General features: G+C 47.2%; 1 protein-coding gene across 3 annotated transcripts in view; it reads left to right on the top strand.

Moving 5' to 3' along the window:
- CFAP57 (cilia and flagella associated protein 57) overlaps positions 1-14445 on the top strand; it is a 143901-nt gene that overhangs the window by 112583 nt on the left and 16873 nt on the right. For 2 of the 3 annotated variants that reach the window (XM_039486525.1, XM_039486526.1), the window contains exons 17-18: positions 2500-2658; positions 3407-3550. In XM_039486525.1, coding sequence (XP_039342459.1) covers positions 2500-2658; positions 3407-3550 — 303 coding nt within the window. The remainder of the gene's footprint in view (positions 1-2499; positions 2659-3406; positions 3551-14445) is intronic. The other variant, XM_039486527.1, reaches the window with a different exon arrangement.

Here is a 14445-nt window from a genome sequence, read left to right as displayed (position 1 = left end):
AGTACAGTTTGGGGCATTATATAAATAATTAACAACAATAATAGATAGTCCCATCTCTTGCAATTAAACTTTCTCATGCTTCTCAGGAGACTTTGCTATGATTTGATATTTATCTTACTGTCAGGAAAGTATTCCTGGTAATTAACACCAAAATTTGTGCTTAGATTTATCCCATTTCCCTTAATTTTCACCCCTTTGTAGTAAACAATTCCTTTCCTTCTTTGGTGTTTATACTCTTCAGATATTTGTAGAAGGTTATGTTTGTCATCATCATGACACTTAACAATTTTCAAGTAAATATGACTGTATTAGAATGATAAGCTATACAATTGTTGCCAAAGTGTAAGGAAAATTCATACTTTCTCAGATCTCTCTCAGGGGCAAGTACAACTCAAGCAGGATAAGATTATGTACTGTATTTGAGGTTTGATCCCTTTCGTCCATTTGTCAGTACTGTCCTGATTACCATTCCTTATATAGTGGCAGGTTGCTACACAGCATGGAGCCAACTCTGCCATCTTTCCTTTCTCCCAAGGTCAGGTAGTTTTTCCACATCACTTTCCAGTTCCCAGTAGTATGAGGAAATATCCTTATTTGTATTTGGGACATTGAAGTAGAAAGTGTCTCTGTCTCCATCTCTTCTGTTACGTTAGCTGCACAGTCCCTTCTCTCAGGGTTTAGACTGTGCTTTGTGTGTCACAAATTCCACCTGTCGTTTGTGGTCACTGATTCTGGGCTTGGAGAGAGCCTGCATTTGAATCCAAGCACACCTTTAGTATCTGTGCTTCCTTCCGTATTGCAATCTAGCCACAGAACAGTCTCCTTTTCTTATACTCCTAATGACCCCCTCTCTTCATTCATATTCCTCCATAAAAGCACACACACTACTCCATAAAGCCTTCACCACAGTTTCCCAGGAGATCTGCAGTGCTTTGTGACTGCGCCTTCACTGGATGTAATTTATGTATCTGAGTTGAATTTTCTGTGTTTATACCAGAGATAGAATTTAAGCATTCATAAAAAAGAGAAAAGAAATAGCCTTTGCTCTTGTGAAGATCTGAAGATAAGCAGAGCATGATGTGGTCTTCCTGAGTCTGCAGGTGGCTCAGTAGCCTCTCCTGTTTTCAGAACTTTGCCAAGAAGCAACAATGTGCAATTAGCAAGACTCTGTCCAGTTAGAGTATTTCTATACTCAGGGCCGGTGAAACTTCCACCTTGCGCCCTCCCCCGTCACAAGTCCCCGCCCTGAGGCACCCCACCCCCCCGCGGCAGCTCCCCCGCCCTGATCACCCCACACACACAGCAGCTCCTCCCCTCCGCCCTGAGGCGCCCTCCCTGCAGCAGCTCCCCACCCTCCGCCCTGAGGCACCCTCCCCTGCCCCAGCACACCCCTGCACCCCCACCACACCGAGCACGCCCTCGCTGCTTCACTTCTCCCACCTCCCAGGCTTGCGGCATCAATCAGCTTAGGTGCCGCAAGCCTGGGAGGTGGGAGAAGTGAAGCGGCCACGGCATGCTCAGGGAGGAGGCGGGGCAGGGGTGAGCTGGGGCAGGGAGTTCCCCTGTGTGCTGTCCCCACCCGCCACTTGCTGCAGGCGGCCCTCCCCGTGCTCCCCTGCCCCAGCTCTCTCCACCTAAATGCCGGCGGCGAGCGGGGCGGCTGAAGATCCGACCACCATGGTCGCTGCTGAAGAAAATACCGCCCCCCAAATCCTAGTGGTTGCACCAGCCCTGTCTATACTACAGTGAGAGATGTGATTGCAGTTCGGGTATTCATACCCAGCTTTAATCTAGTTAGTGTGGCTACGAATAGCAATGAAGGTACGGTGGCATGGGGCTTCAGTTCAGACTGTACAAGCTGACCCAGAACCCTGGATACGTACTTACATTTCTAGCTCATCCTGGGATCCATGCAGTTGTGTCGTCACTGCTATTTTTAGCTGCATTAGCTAAATTAATGCTAGCCCAAGTATGCCTACCTGTAACCTTGAAGTTGTCTTTAACTCCTCCCTCTGTCTCAACTCTGTGCATCCTAATCTTGCTGCCACCTTCTCCATAACATTTCTCACACCTAACCTTTTCATGCCACTAAAACTCTTATGCAGAGTCATCATCCCATCTTGTTGACATCTGACATCTTCTCCTGTCTAGCTTCCCTGACATCCACCTTGCCCCCTTCCAATCCATACACAATGCAACTATTGAGATCATTATTCCTTGCCTATTGCTCCTGGCTCCTCTCCTCTCTATTGTATCCACTCAAAGCTTCTTCTGGCCTTCAAGGCTCTTCTTGTTACTTGTTTTCCCTCTTTGCTTTCTTCCATGCTGACTCATCACATGAAATGCCCTTCCTGAACTCATTATTAAATTCATTACTCTCTCATCCTTCAGATCCCTTCTCATAACTCACTTCTGCCACATTGCCTACAAGAAATCAGCCAAAGTAGGATGGTTAAATTGAATGGCAGTTGGAGAAAGTTAGTATTTGTGTGTCTCTAGTTCAATAGCCTACAGAAGGAGATTGAAGAGCGCAGCAATGACATTGAAACAATGAGAATGGAACAGCAGAAGCTGCAAGGTGTCATTAAGTCATTAGAGAAGGATATTCTGGGACTGAAGAGAGAGATTCAAGAAAGAGATGAGACTATCCAAGACAAGGTGAGGCAGAGCTATGACAATCTGAGTAGCTGAGTTTTGTCACCCTCCCCTCACTCAAACACTGCTATTGGTATTACAATTCTTTTTATTGTTGTAGCACTCAGAGACTCTAATTAGTATCTGGGTCCCATTGTGCTAAGCTCTGAAGAAACTTGAACAAGAACACAATCCCTGCCTTGAAGAAGAGCTTACAACCTAGAGTTGAGGACTCTGGAGGGTATGTCTACATAGCAAAGAAAGCAGCTGGCCTGTGCCACCTGACTCGGGCTTGCAAGGCTGCAGGACTGTTTCATTGCTGGGTAGACTTCTGGGCTTAAGATGGAGCCTGAGTGCTGAGACCCTCACACCCCACCCCTGTGAGCCTGAGTCGGCTAGCATGGACCAGCCAAGGGTGTCTAGTTGCTAGTAGACATACTCTGTTTCTTCCCTCCCACCAGATCTTTCCTTGGGGATCTGTAGCTCAGGATTTTGAGCTACTTACCCCTTCCTTGGGTTTTGTAACTGATATCTATATTGTCATCCCCTCCCGCTTGTTCCTTGTCCCTCTCTGTGGGATTTGTGATTTAATGTCTCAATTTCCATTTCCATTTTCTCTCAGGAACTGTGGCTATAGTGTCTTTTTTTTCCCCCCAACATCCAGACATCATTCCAGGGATCTGGTTGAGAGGTCTGTGTCTGATTTTCACTGGCCTCCTGCTTTGAGTCTTTGCAGAGAGCACTGACTTGTACATATGTTTGCTTGTCCCAGGAGAAGCGGATTTATGACCTAAAAAAGAAAAACCAGGAGCTGGAAAAGTTCAAGTTTGTACTGGATTATAAAATAAAGGAGCTGAAGAAGCAAATAGAACCCCGCGAGAATGATATCAAAGCAATGAAGGAGCAGATCCAGGAGGTGAGCAGTGCAATCTTCTGACCCCTGCCACCCAGCCCTCCCTCTTTTCAAAGGGATGATAGGGCAAATGTACTAGGAGACTGCACCACATTTGTCCTTTGATTTGCCTTCTTTAATGAGCATAAAGTATTGACTCACTCTTAATCCAAACTTGATTTCTTTGTTACCAAGGGAGGGATAGCTCAGTATGGGGGGAGGGATAGCTTAGTGGTTTGAGTATTGGTCTGCTAAACCCAGGGTTGTGAGTTCAATCCTTGAGGAGGCCACTTAGGGATCTGGGGTAAAAAAAATTGGTTCTGCTAGTAAAGGTAGGGGGCTGGATTCAATGACCTTTCAAGGTCCCTTCCAGTTCTAAGAGATTGGTATATCTCCTTTATTACCAATAAAATGACATCTACACATTGGCCATCCCTTCCCCTTTATACCAAGTCCTTGAGGTGACCTTCTTTTACATGGGAATTGCCCCAGTGGATCAGACCCACCTAGTGTGGGGTCCTGGTCCAAACAATGGTTAATGCCAAACTCTGCATAGGAGGGTGTAACTCATTTTCTTAATAAGACATCAAATTGTACAATACTAACCTATGGGAATTCTTCATTCAAGATTTTATGTGAATGAATGTTTGACTTCCACTTACATCAGACTGTTAATCCCATTGTTTTCTTTCTAAACCTTCACTCTCACTGCAGAAACTAGTCTCCAGTCCTCAGATGTTGAGGGATTTTTTAAAGTTTTGGTTAGAACTAAGACATTAGGAAGTCACCTAAACTTTTGAAGCCTTTGGAGACCTTAGGCCTATATAGTTCTTCAGATGGAGGAGGGGTAGCTTAGTGGTTTGAGCATTGGCCTACTAAACCCAGGGTTGGGAGCTCAATCCTTGAGGGGGCCATTTGGGGATTGGTCCTGCTTTGAGCAGGGGGTTGGACTAGATGATCTCTTGAGGTCCCTTCCTACCCTTATGATCTATGGCTTCTGCCTATTTCCATGCTTGGGATGCAGCAGGTTCATGCAATTCAGATGGTGGAATTTAATTCATATGCTGATTGGTGCTCTCATGCACCCCTCCCACATCTGTTCCTGAACATTCTAGGGGTTTAGCTACAATGAATGGCATGGCACTGCGACCACCTCAATTCCGTCCCACCACCAGCTGCAACCGACCAGGAACAGCTGCAGAAAGAACCCCAGGCCCCTTTTATATAGTGTGCTTAGTGGTTAGCTAATAGTTTAAATCACTTTACTGTAGATATTTTAGTGTAGGTTTGTGGTTTTATTATTAAAGCTTTCGATGTTAGATTACTTTTAAATTATCTTTAGAACCACGAGAGATGGTGGATCTAAAAGCAAAGAGATCAGGGTTCAGACAGCATGCCTCATGCCTAGTGCCATATCTGTCATCAGATCAACACACTTGGTGCCTGACTTGTTTTGGAGAGTGACACTCTCTAGGTGTTCTAGATATAGTGCTTTTACAAGAAGGATGAGAAAGGAGAGTTAGAACAAACTGAAGTCCATTCTGCTTCAGGAAGCCCTTGCAGTAAAACCTGTCGGTGCTGAAAAGACAGGTGTCTCCAGAAAAAATCTTAGACCTGCTCCAGCATGCAGTAAAGACTCCAGACATCCTCTTTCAGCAGCAGACTTGTTCATTATACCAGATCCTCATGTACTGGACCCATTAGTTGAGGAAACAAGGAGAGAGCCACTACAGGCTCTGGCCATTCTGTTATCACTGTCTGCGATCCCTCAGGGTTGAGGATGATCTTTCACAGGTGGTTTTTGTATCTGTGTGTGTGACTAAGTGGGACTGTTCTTAATGTGTTCTTTGAATACTGAGTGGGGAGAATTGACCTGGGAAGGTTGCAGCGGAGCTTGGCTGGAACTGTCTGCACTGGGGATGGGAGACTTGCCTTGAGGGAGGATATCTGAGAATGTAACATGAGAACCCGGGAAGGGGGTTGGAGGCCAGGTGACACCTCTGCCCGGGACACTGGACAAAGGGTGGGGAAGGAGCTGTGGGGAGGCTGAGTGAGACGGCTGAAGGGAGTTTCAGTTTGGAGCTGGTGGGGAAAATGGAGGGAAGCCCAGATGGGGCTCTGGCCTCCCAACAGGGCTCTGGCCTCCCTGCCCCACCCCACCCCCCCAAGATGAACCTAACTGAGGGGGGACCTGTTGTCTATACCGGCAAGACCTGTCTTGGACTGTGTTCCAGTCATCTAAATAAACCTTCTGTTTTACTGGCTGGCTGAGTGTCCTTGTGAATCGCAGGAAGCCAGGGGTGCAAGGCCTTGTCTCCGCCACACTCCGTGACAGTGTGTCCTTTGGTGATTGGAGGATTTTGATCCTTAAGCCGCAAACTCATTGGCAAACATTGCAGGTCATGTTGGAAGACAGGGTTGGGCCATGATTGCTGCATAACAGTCATCTGTCCTTTCTTTTCTGGCATTTTTCTGGGACCAGGGCAAGGCAATTTTCCTCAAAAGTGATCATCCCTTCTCTGACAAGTCTTTGCCAGTTAGCCCTGTCCTTGGCTATTGTCTCCCAGTGCGTGGTATCAATGTCACATCTCTTGATGTTTGTCTTAAGGATGTCTTTAAAGCGTTTCTTTTGGCCTCCCCATTTCCTTTCTTCTTTGGTAAGTTGGGTATACAGTAGTTGTTTTTGTAGGCATGCATCAGGCACGCGCACACAGGGCCTCAGTACTGAAGGTGTTGGCCTCCGTGAGGACACTGACGTTAGTGCGGCAATCCTCCCACTTCATGTTGAAGATCTTTCGGAGAAAGTGCTGGTGCTGGCGTTCCAGGTTTTTCAGATGTTTTCTGTAGGTCACCCAAGTCTTGCAGCCATAGAGGAGAGTTGGGATTACCATCGCTTTATAAACTGAAAGTCTAGTGTATGTTCTAATGAGATTATTGAACACCTGTTGAGACAGTCTGCCAAAGGCAAGGCTTGCACAGCGGATTCTGTGCTGAATCTTGATGTCTGTGTTTGCCCTCTGTGAGAGATGGCTGCGAAGGTAGGCAAAGTGTTCTACATTTTCCAGTTCTTCTCTGTCAATGTAGAACTTTTTTGCCAAGTCTGATGATTGACCGGGAGCTGACTGGTGGAGAACTTTTCTTTTGCTGATGTTCAGGGTTAGCCCTAGGCTTTTGTAAGCTTCAGAGAAGAAGTTAAGGGCTGTTTGTAGATCCTCCTTTGAGTGTGGAACTACAGCACAATCATCTGCGTACTGGAGTTGTTATTGGGTGACCCTACCAGGAGTACAAGGCTCCCAATGGAGTCTTTAATACATGCAAGCTTCTCCACCACATTAAGGTGGCAGCCCAAGGAGAAGCAATTCTGTTATAATGCTCTCTCAGATTCATTATTCAGATCCAATGCCTCCCGTACATTCGGCTCCAATATGACTGACTCTGGAAAGAGAGAGCTCTCCTTGAACAGAGCTGTGTCCTATGGAAAAGAGAAGATGAGTAGAAGAAAGTCAGCTGTTAACTTACCTGTCTTGTTCTAAGATACCATCCAGTTCCACAGCTAGATATTTGTCTTCTGTTCCGGAACCTTTATTATTACCCATAATTTCTCTTTCAGATCCTAGATTAGAACAACATTTGGAGTCGTATCAGGGGCCACCTGGTTCCAGCCTTCATCTGGGATGAAACTTTGGGGCTCTCAAACTGTCCCTGAGAACTCTTTGTGCTACAGTGAACCATATCTGCACGTGGGTTATTGGTTGGAGTGGAGGGTGCCACCATGGTATAGACCAGGGGTAGGCAATCTATGGCATGCGTGCCGAAGGCGGTACATGAGCTGATTTTCAGTGGCACTCACACTGCCCGAGTTCTGGCCACCAGTCTGAGGGGCTCTGCATTTTAATTTTAATTTTAAATTAAGCTTTTTAAACATTTTAAAAACCTTATTTACTTTACATACAATAGTTTAGTTATATATTATAGACTTATAGAAAGAGACCTTCTAAAAAATTTTAAATGTATTACTGGCACGCGAAACCTTAAATTAGAATGAGTAAATGAAGACTCAGCACACCACTTCTGAAAGGTTGCCGACCCCTGGTATAGACTACCTTTTTCTTGGAGTGGCCACTCTTGGGATATGCACCCATTGATGTTGCTGAATGGTGTAGTCTTCTATTAATTATTCCTGTTCGAGTACCCACACATCCCCACCCCATCTCTCAGCATTCAAGCACTTTCTGAGGGTGGGGCTATACAAACTGGCATGGCAGCAGTTGCTGCCTCAGTTCCAACCACTGACCATGGATGGATGTGAGCCTTCTTCAAAGTCAAGATCTTTACTCTTTTAATAATTATATAGTTAGTTGTTAATACTTTAAATGTTAGTATTACTGTTAGTTAGCAATGGCAGATTTGAAGATTAAGAAATACAAAATTAAAAGATATTTGTCGTGTCCTGCAGTTTTCCAGGCATCAAACACCTATGTATGGTGCGTAGGAGAAGGGCATCCCCTTCTCGTTGCACTGTTTGCAGGATTTTCACACTGCGAGCTAGAAAGAAGCGGCAGAACAGACTCGAGGCCCTCTTTCTGCAAGAAGCCTTATCAGTTAAAATCTGTGGATCTGAGGTTTGTAATGCTCCAGATAAGAGAGATAAGAGGCCTGAATAGGCTTCAGGACCTTCTGGTATCAGGAAACCTTCTACTTATAAAGCATCAACTTTGGCACCAAGCTTCAGATCTAAAAAGACTGAGCGTTTGGTAACAAAACCCTTGGACCCATTTCTGATACGGGTACAGACAGTAATTGAAACAGTCTTGGACAAAAGATAGTCTGTACCTGAGGCCTCTGCAGAACTGGGACCTTCAGTTCTGAGAAAAAAGAAGGCAAGACTAAACATCTTTTGGTGCTTGGCCTTGTTTCTCATTCTGGGGATCCTTTGGATTGTAAGTATGTGGATCTGCGATGCACCACAGAGTGAGATCTAAAACAGACGGTATCATCAAATTATCCTCTTTGCTTAATTCCTAAGAAATTAGCAAATCCAGGTATTCCATCAGCACCAATATCATCTAATGTGGTTACATGTGTAACTGGATTACTTGGATCTTCTAGGTTCTTTGCTGAGACAAGAAGAAAGATGTTTGGATAAGGATCTGTCACAATGCCCTCCTTCTCACAAGTGACACACAGTTGTTTCCTCACCACATGAGTCTTTGATTATGTTAACTCCATCTCCCAAGACACCTATAGGGTCACCTTGATGACCCGGTGTGTGTGTTGTCTTCCTGATTCCTGTTCCTGTTTTGTTTCCTGGTTCTTGATCCCTGAACTCAGTGTTTCTGTTCCTTTTTCTTTTGCGGGGAAAAGCTGCTTAGGACTTGCTGCTACATATCTGCTATTTGAACTGTTATGTTTTGTTCAGATTGTTGCTGACCTAACCAGGTCATGGTTATTATATGTTTTGATTGACACCCTACCTGTGTGTCTTGCTTAATTTGTTTTTGGTTTTGGGATTGCTGCTCTGGGATATATCAGAGTGTAACATTATGGCAATGAGTGTATCTATTCTGCAACCCATGCAACCTGTACATCCTTTGACTGTTGAATTGATATATTGTTAGGAATGTTTTTTGAACTATGTGCAGCTTGTGCTGAAGCTGAGGCTGCTAGGGGGGAGGGATAGCTCAGTGGTTTGAGCATTGGCCTGCTAAACCCAGGGTTGTGAGTTCAATCCTTGAGGAGGCCACTTAGAGATCTGGGGCAAAAATTGGTCCTGCTAGTGAAGGCAGGGGGCTGGACTCAATGACCTTTCAAGGTCCCTTCCAGTTCTAGGAGATTGGTATATCTCCTATTATTAGGTTACCCTTGCTGCAGAACTGCTTACACCATAATGGCACTGATATTTATGATGGATTCTGAAAGCCCAAGTTCTTCTTTGATGTAATTGTTCAGTGTCACAAGTATTTTGGCACTGGCAATTCTGTTCTGTTAAAGAGGAAAATGTTTTTTGAAGCTCACCACCCGCCCAACAAAACCATGTGTGAGTTTGCATGTCATTTGTGGCAGTTGACCCAGGAATTTGAGGATGTCATGATGATGATCATGTTCAGGGATATTTCTGTGATTGATATAGTCAGTGACTGCTTGGGCAAATGGCTACTGGCAGAAGATGTTAGAATGATAATTTTTAATGCCATGGTTGCTAAGAGTGAAGCATTTGAGATGGCTAGAGCTAAAAAGGGTTCTATGACTCAGACTGCTGCAACCTTTGTGTCTACATCTAAACCATCAGCTGCTCCTCCTACTTCCATCACCCACAGTCATACAATGCTACCTACCCTCTCTCCAAGGCCTCAGCAGTTAAACTTGTCACTTCCTCACTGTTTCTGCTGTGGTAGTATGGGTCACTTGGCCAGTTTCCCTGCCTGCCCAGTTAGAACTGCTGTGTTCCAGGCTTGTGGGAAGGAAGGCCTCTTTAAGTTAGGGTGGCATGGTGCAGTGGTTCACAAAGACAGGAAGCCTGAAGTGTATACTGTGAATGTGGAACCACATGAGACTACTGTTACCAGGGACTCTGATATTTCCTTTACTACAATCTTCTCATGTGGCAAGGTGCTGGAGCTGGTGTCCTGTATTGTGGAAATTAATGGTACACCGCTCAAGTGCATGCTGGGTATGGGTGCTGAAGTTAACGTTCTCCCCTCTGGGTTAGTTCACAGTTTGGACATTTGTCTGAGTACAGTGGTGATAAAAGTTTGGAATTTGTATGCCTTACAGACAGTGGATGAAGCTGTATCCTCTGTGCTTTACAAAGGCATAGCCTGAACTGCATAGTTTTACATTGTTAAAGGCTCAGCTGTTACTGCTGTTCCATTATTGTTGTATGATCTGTGCTTACAGCTTGGTATTATATATGAATTTGCACAGGACACCTCAGGTGTGATTATGTTGGCTAGAATAGAAGGGAATTCCCAAAGTGTTGTTCAGAGAAACCAGGATTTATTTAATGGAGACTGTGTGTTCTCTCTGCGTTAGCTTTGAATGCCAAGCCCTTTGCACCATCTGCACGTTGTTTACCTCCTTGCACTTGTGGACAAGATCTGAGCAGAATTGCAGCACGTGAAAGATAATGGTGGAGACAGAAGGGCCTACAGATTGAAGCTTACTCACATTGCCATCTTACTTATACAAGATCAATCTTCAACCGCACACAGATTTTAGGGCACTGTGATAGGTGGCACTCACCTCCTGAGTGCCCCCAGTGGCTGTTGTGGTACTGCAATCTTTTTCTGTTCTTGGTGCTCTCTGTAGGTTGCCAGCCTCACTAGGTGGGTCTTCAATGGCTCAGACCACACCTCGAATACTGTGTACAGATGTGGTCTCCTCACCTCAAAAAAGATATTCTAGCACTAGAAAAGGTTCAGAAAAGAGCAACTAAAATGATTAGGGGTTTAGAGAGGGTCCCATATGAGGAAAGATTAGAGAGACTAGGACTCTTCAGTTTGGAAAAGAGAAGACTAAGGGGGGACATGATAGAGGTATATAAAATCATGAGTGATGTTGAGAAAGTGGATAGACAAAGTGCAATTAAGACCTCACCCGGCCTTTCTACCAAAGGTGGTGTCCCACTTCCATGTGAGCCAGGATATCTTCTTACCGGTTTTCTATCCGAAACCGCATTCTGACCTACGTGAACAGCGCCTCCATTCTCTCAACGTCAGAAGGGCACTTGCCTTCTATATAGACCGGACAAAGCCCTTTCGTAAAACAACTCAGTTGTTTGTCGCCATTGCGGAGCGGATGAAAGGCACTCCGGTCTCCTCTCAACGAATATCATCATGGCTCACCGGGTGCATTCATGCTTGCTACAACCTGGCAAATGTCCCTCCGCCATGTTGAAGTTCACCTCTCCCCCACCTTGCCACCTCCCGTCCCTAGGCGGCCCCGGGGACCTGGAGCATGCTCTCCCCCTAGAACAGGAGGTGGCGTGTCTGCTTCACCTGGAGGCGGTGGAAGGAGTACCAGTAGACTTCCAGGGCAGAGGCTTCTACTCCCGGTACTTCCTGATTCCAAAGGCAAAAGGAGGGCTCAGACCCATCCTAGACCTACGGGATCTCAACCGGATTACGGTCCGCTCCAAGTTCCGCATGGTGTCCTTGGCCTCTATCATTCCCTCCCTGGACCCGGGGGATTGGTACGCGGCCCTGGACCTCAGGACGCATATTTCCATATTCGTATATTTGAAGGGCATAGGCGCTTCCTCCGGTGCCTGGTGAGGCAGGATCACTACCAGTTCACAGTCCTCCCCTTTGATCAATCCACGGCACCCAGGGTCTTCACCAAGTGCATGGCAGTTGTGGCGGCCTACCTCCGGCGGAAAGGGGTGCAAATCTTCCCGTACCTGGATGATTGGCTTCTCAAGGGCAGCTCTCGGTCCCAGATGCAGGCCCATGTGGAACTGCTTCTGTCCACATGCGCAGGTCTCGGCCTGGTAGTGAACGAGAACAAATCTACGTTAGTCCCAGTTCAGCGCACAGAATTCATAGGGGCAATGCTGGACTCCTTAAGGGCCACAGCCTCTCTCCTCCGGGCATGTTCAAGACCCTCAGGGACCTCATCACCTCGGTCATGGCCTTCCCCGTGACAACAGCAAGAGCGTGCCTCCAGATCCTTGGGCACATGGCGGCATGTACGTACGTGGTCCACCATGCCAGGCTCAGAATGAGGCCCCTCCAGCTATGGCTAGCCTCTCAGTACTCCCAGGCCCAGTATGGGCTGGACAAGGTCATCAAGTGGTTGCCTCCCTACAATGGTGATCCCTCCCGAGCAACATGCTGCAAGGAGTCCCTTTCTGGGAACCCTCCCCTTCATTAGACCTGGTGTCAGATGCCTCAGATCTGGGATGGGGAGCTCATATAGGGAATGTACAAACCCAAGGGAGATGGTCGGCTTCGGACTTGTCCCTCCACATAAATGACAGGGAGATCAGAGTGATACGGTTGGCATACATGGCTTTCAGCACGCACCTTCAAGGGAAAGTGGTCACAGTCCTTACAGACAACACCTCTGCGATGTACTACATCAACAGACAAGGCATGACTCACTCCTCAGCCCTATGCCTGGAAGCCCTGAGCCTCTGGGAATTCTGTATAGCCCATGATATCTCCCTGTGAGCCTTCCACCTACCTGGTGTCCACAATGTGTGAGCCAATCACCTCAGCAGGGTTTTCTCTCACCAGTACAAGTGGTCACTCCACTCAGAGGTCACCCACCAGCTCTTCCGAGAGTGGGGATTTCCCCAGGTCGACCTCTTTGCAACCTACCAGAACCGGCACTGCCCCCAGTTCTGCTCCAGGGGAGGAATGGATGCCTTCCTCCTTCAGTGGTCAGGCCAACTCTTCTATGCCTTCTCCCCTTCCCCCTGATCGACAAGGTCCTGCAAAAAGTAAAAATGGACAGGACATGGGTTATCCTCATAGCCCCAGACTGGACCCGACAACACTGGTACGGGACCCTCTTGCACCTCTTAGCGGCCCCCCCCGCGGAGGCTACCACTTCGCCTGGACCTCCTTTCCCAGGATGGGAGCCGCCTCCTCCACCCCAACCTAGCCGCGCTCTACTTGACAGCATAGTTGCTCAGTGGTTAGATGAGGAGGGGAGGTGTTCAGAGGACATTAAACGAGTCCTCCTGGAAAGTAGAAAGCCGTCCATAGTTGGATGTACCTGGCACAGTGGTCCAGATTCTGTAGGTGGGTGGCGGAGCGGGGTACCTCCCCATCGTCCGCACTGCTCCAGATTATCGTTGATTACCTCCTGTCCCTTAGGACTCAAGGGCTAGTTCCCGCTTCTGTAAGGGTGCACTTGGCAGCCATATCGGCCTTCCACCCACCGGTGCAAGGCCACTCGTTTATTTTTTCTCATACTATGACCTCCCGCTTTCTAAGAGGCCTGGATCATTCATTCCTGTACGCTAGGTTCCCCGTTCTGCAATGGGACCTAAACCTAGTGCTATCCCATCTCACAGGACCTCACTTTGAACCCTTGGCCAAGTGTTCCTGGTCTCACCTGTCATGGAAGGTAGCATTCCTTGTAGTTATCACATCAGCCCGATATGTCTCGGAGCTCAGGGCCTTAACCTCAGAACCCCCACATACAGTCTTCCACAAGGATGAGGTCCAGCTTCACCCACACCCCGCATTCCTTCCGAAGGTGGTCTCCGCCTTCCATATGGAACAGGACATTTTCCTCCCGGTTCTCTGCCCTAAGCCCCACTCCTCCTACAAGGAACGTCGCCTTCATACACTCAATGTGCATAGGGCACTGGCCTTCTACCTCGACCAGACCAGGATGTTCCGGAAATCTTTGCAAGTGTTCTTTGCGTCGGCCGAGCATATGAGGGGGCAACCTATTTCCACCCAGCACCTTTCCCACTGGATCACCTCATGCATATGCACGTATTACGATCTGGCAGGGGTTTCCCCGCCACTGATCATCAGGGTGCATTCAATGAGAGCTCAGGCCTTGTCAGCTGCCTATGTAGCCCACGTCCCGATCCCAGACATCTGTAGGGTTGCCACGTGATTCCTCTGTCCACACATTCTCTTCGCATTATGCGATCGTCTCTCAAACAAGGGACGACGCTGGTTTTGGTAGGGCGGTACTGCATCCCAAAAACCCTTAAACTCGTACCTGCCTCTATCAGATATAGCTTGGAGTCACCTACTGTTGCATACACATGAGCAATCACTCGAAGAAGAAAGGACAGTTACCTGTTCCGTAACTGGCATTCTTCGAGATGTGTTGCTCAGGTATATTCCACATCCCACCCTCCTTCCCCTCTGTCAGAGTTGTCCAGCAAGAAGGAACTGAGGGTGGAGGGAGTGTGCAGCTCCCCTGATAGCGTGCTATAGAGACGCCACTCT

This window comes from Mauremys reevesii, linkage group 8 (assembly GCF_016161935.1).
Source record: "Mauremys reevesii isolate NIE-2019 linkage group 8, ASM1616193v1, whole genome shotgun sequence".
NCBI lineage: Eukaryota > Metazoa > Chordata > Testudines > Geoemydidae > Mauremys > Mauremys reevesii.
This window is presented reverse-complemented; position numbering and strand designations above follow the sequence as displayed.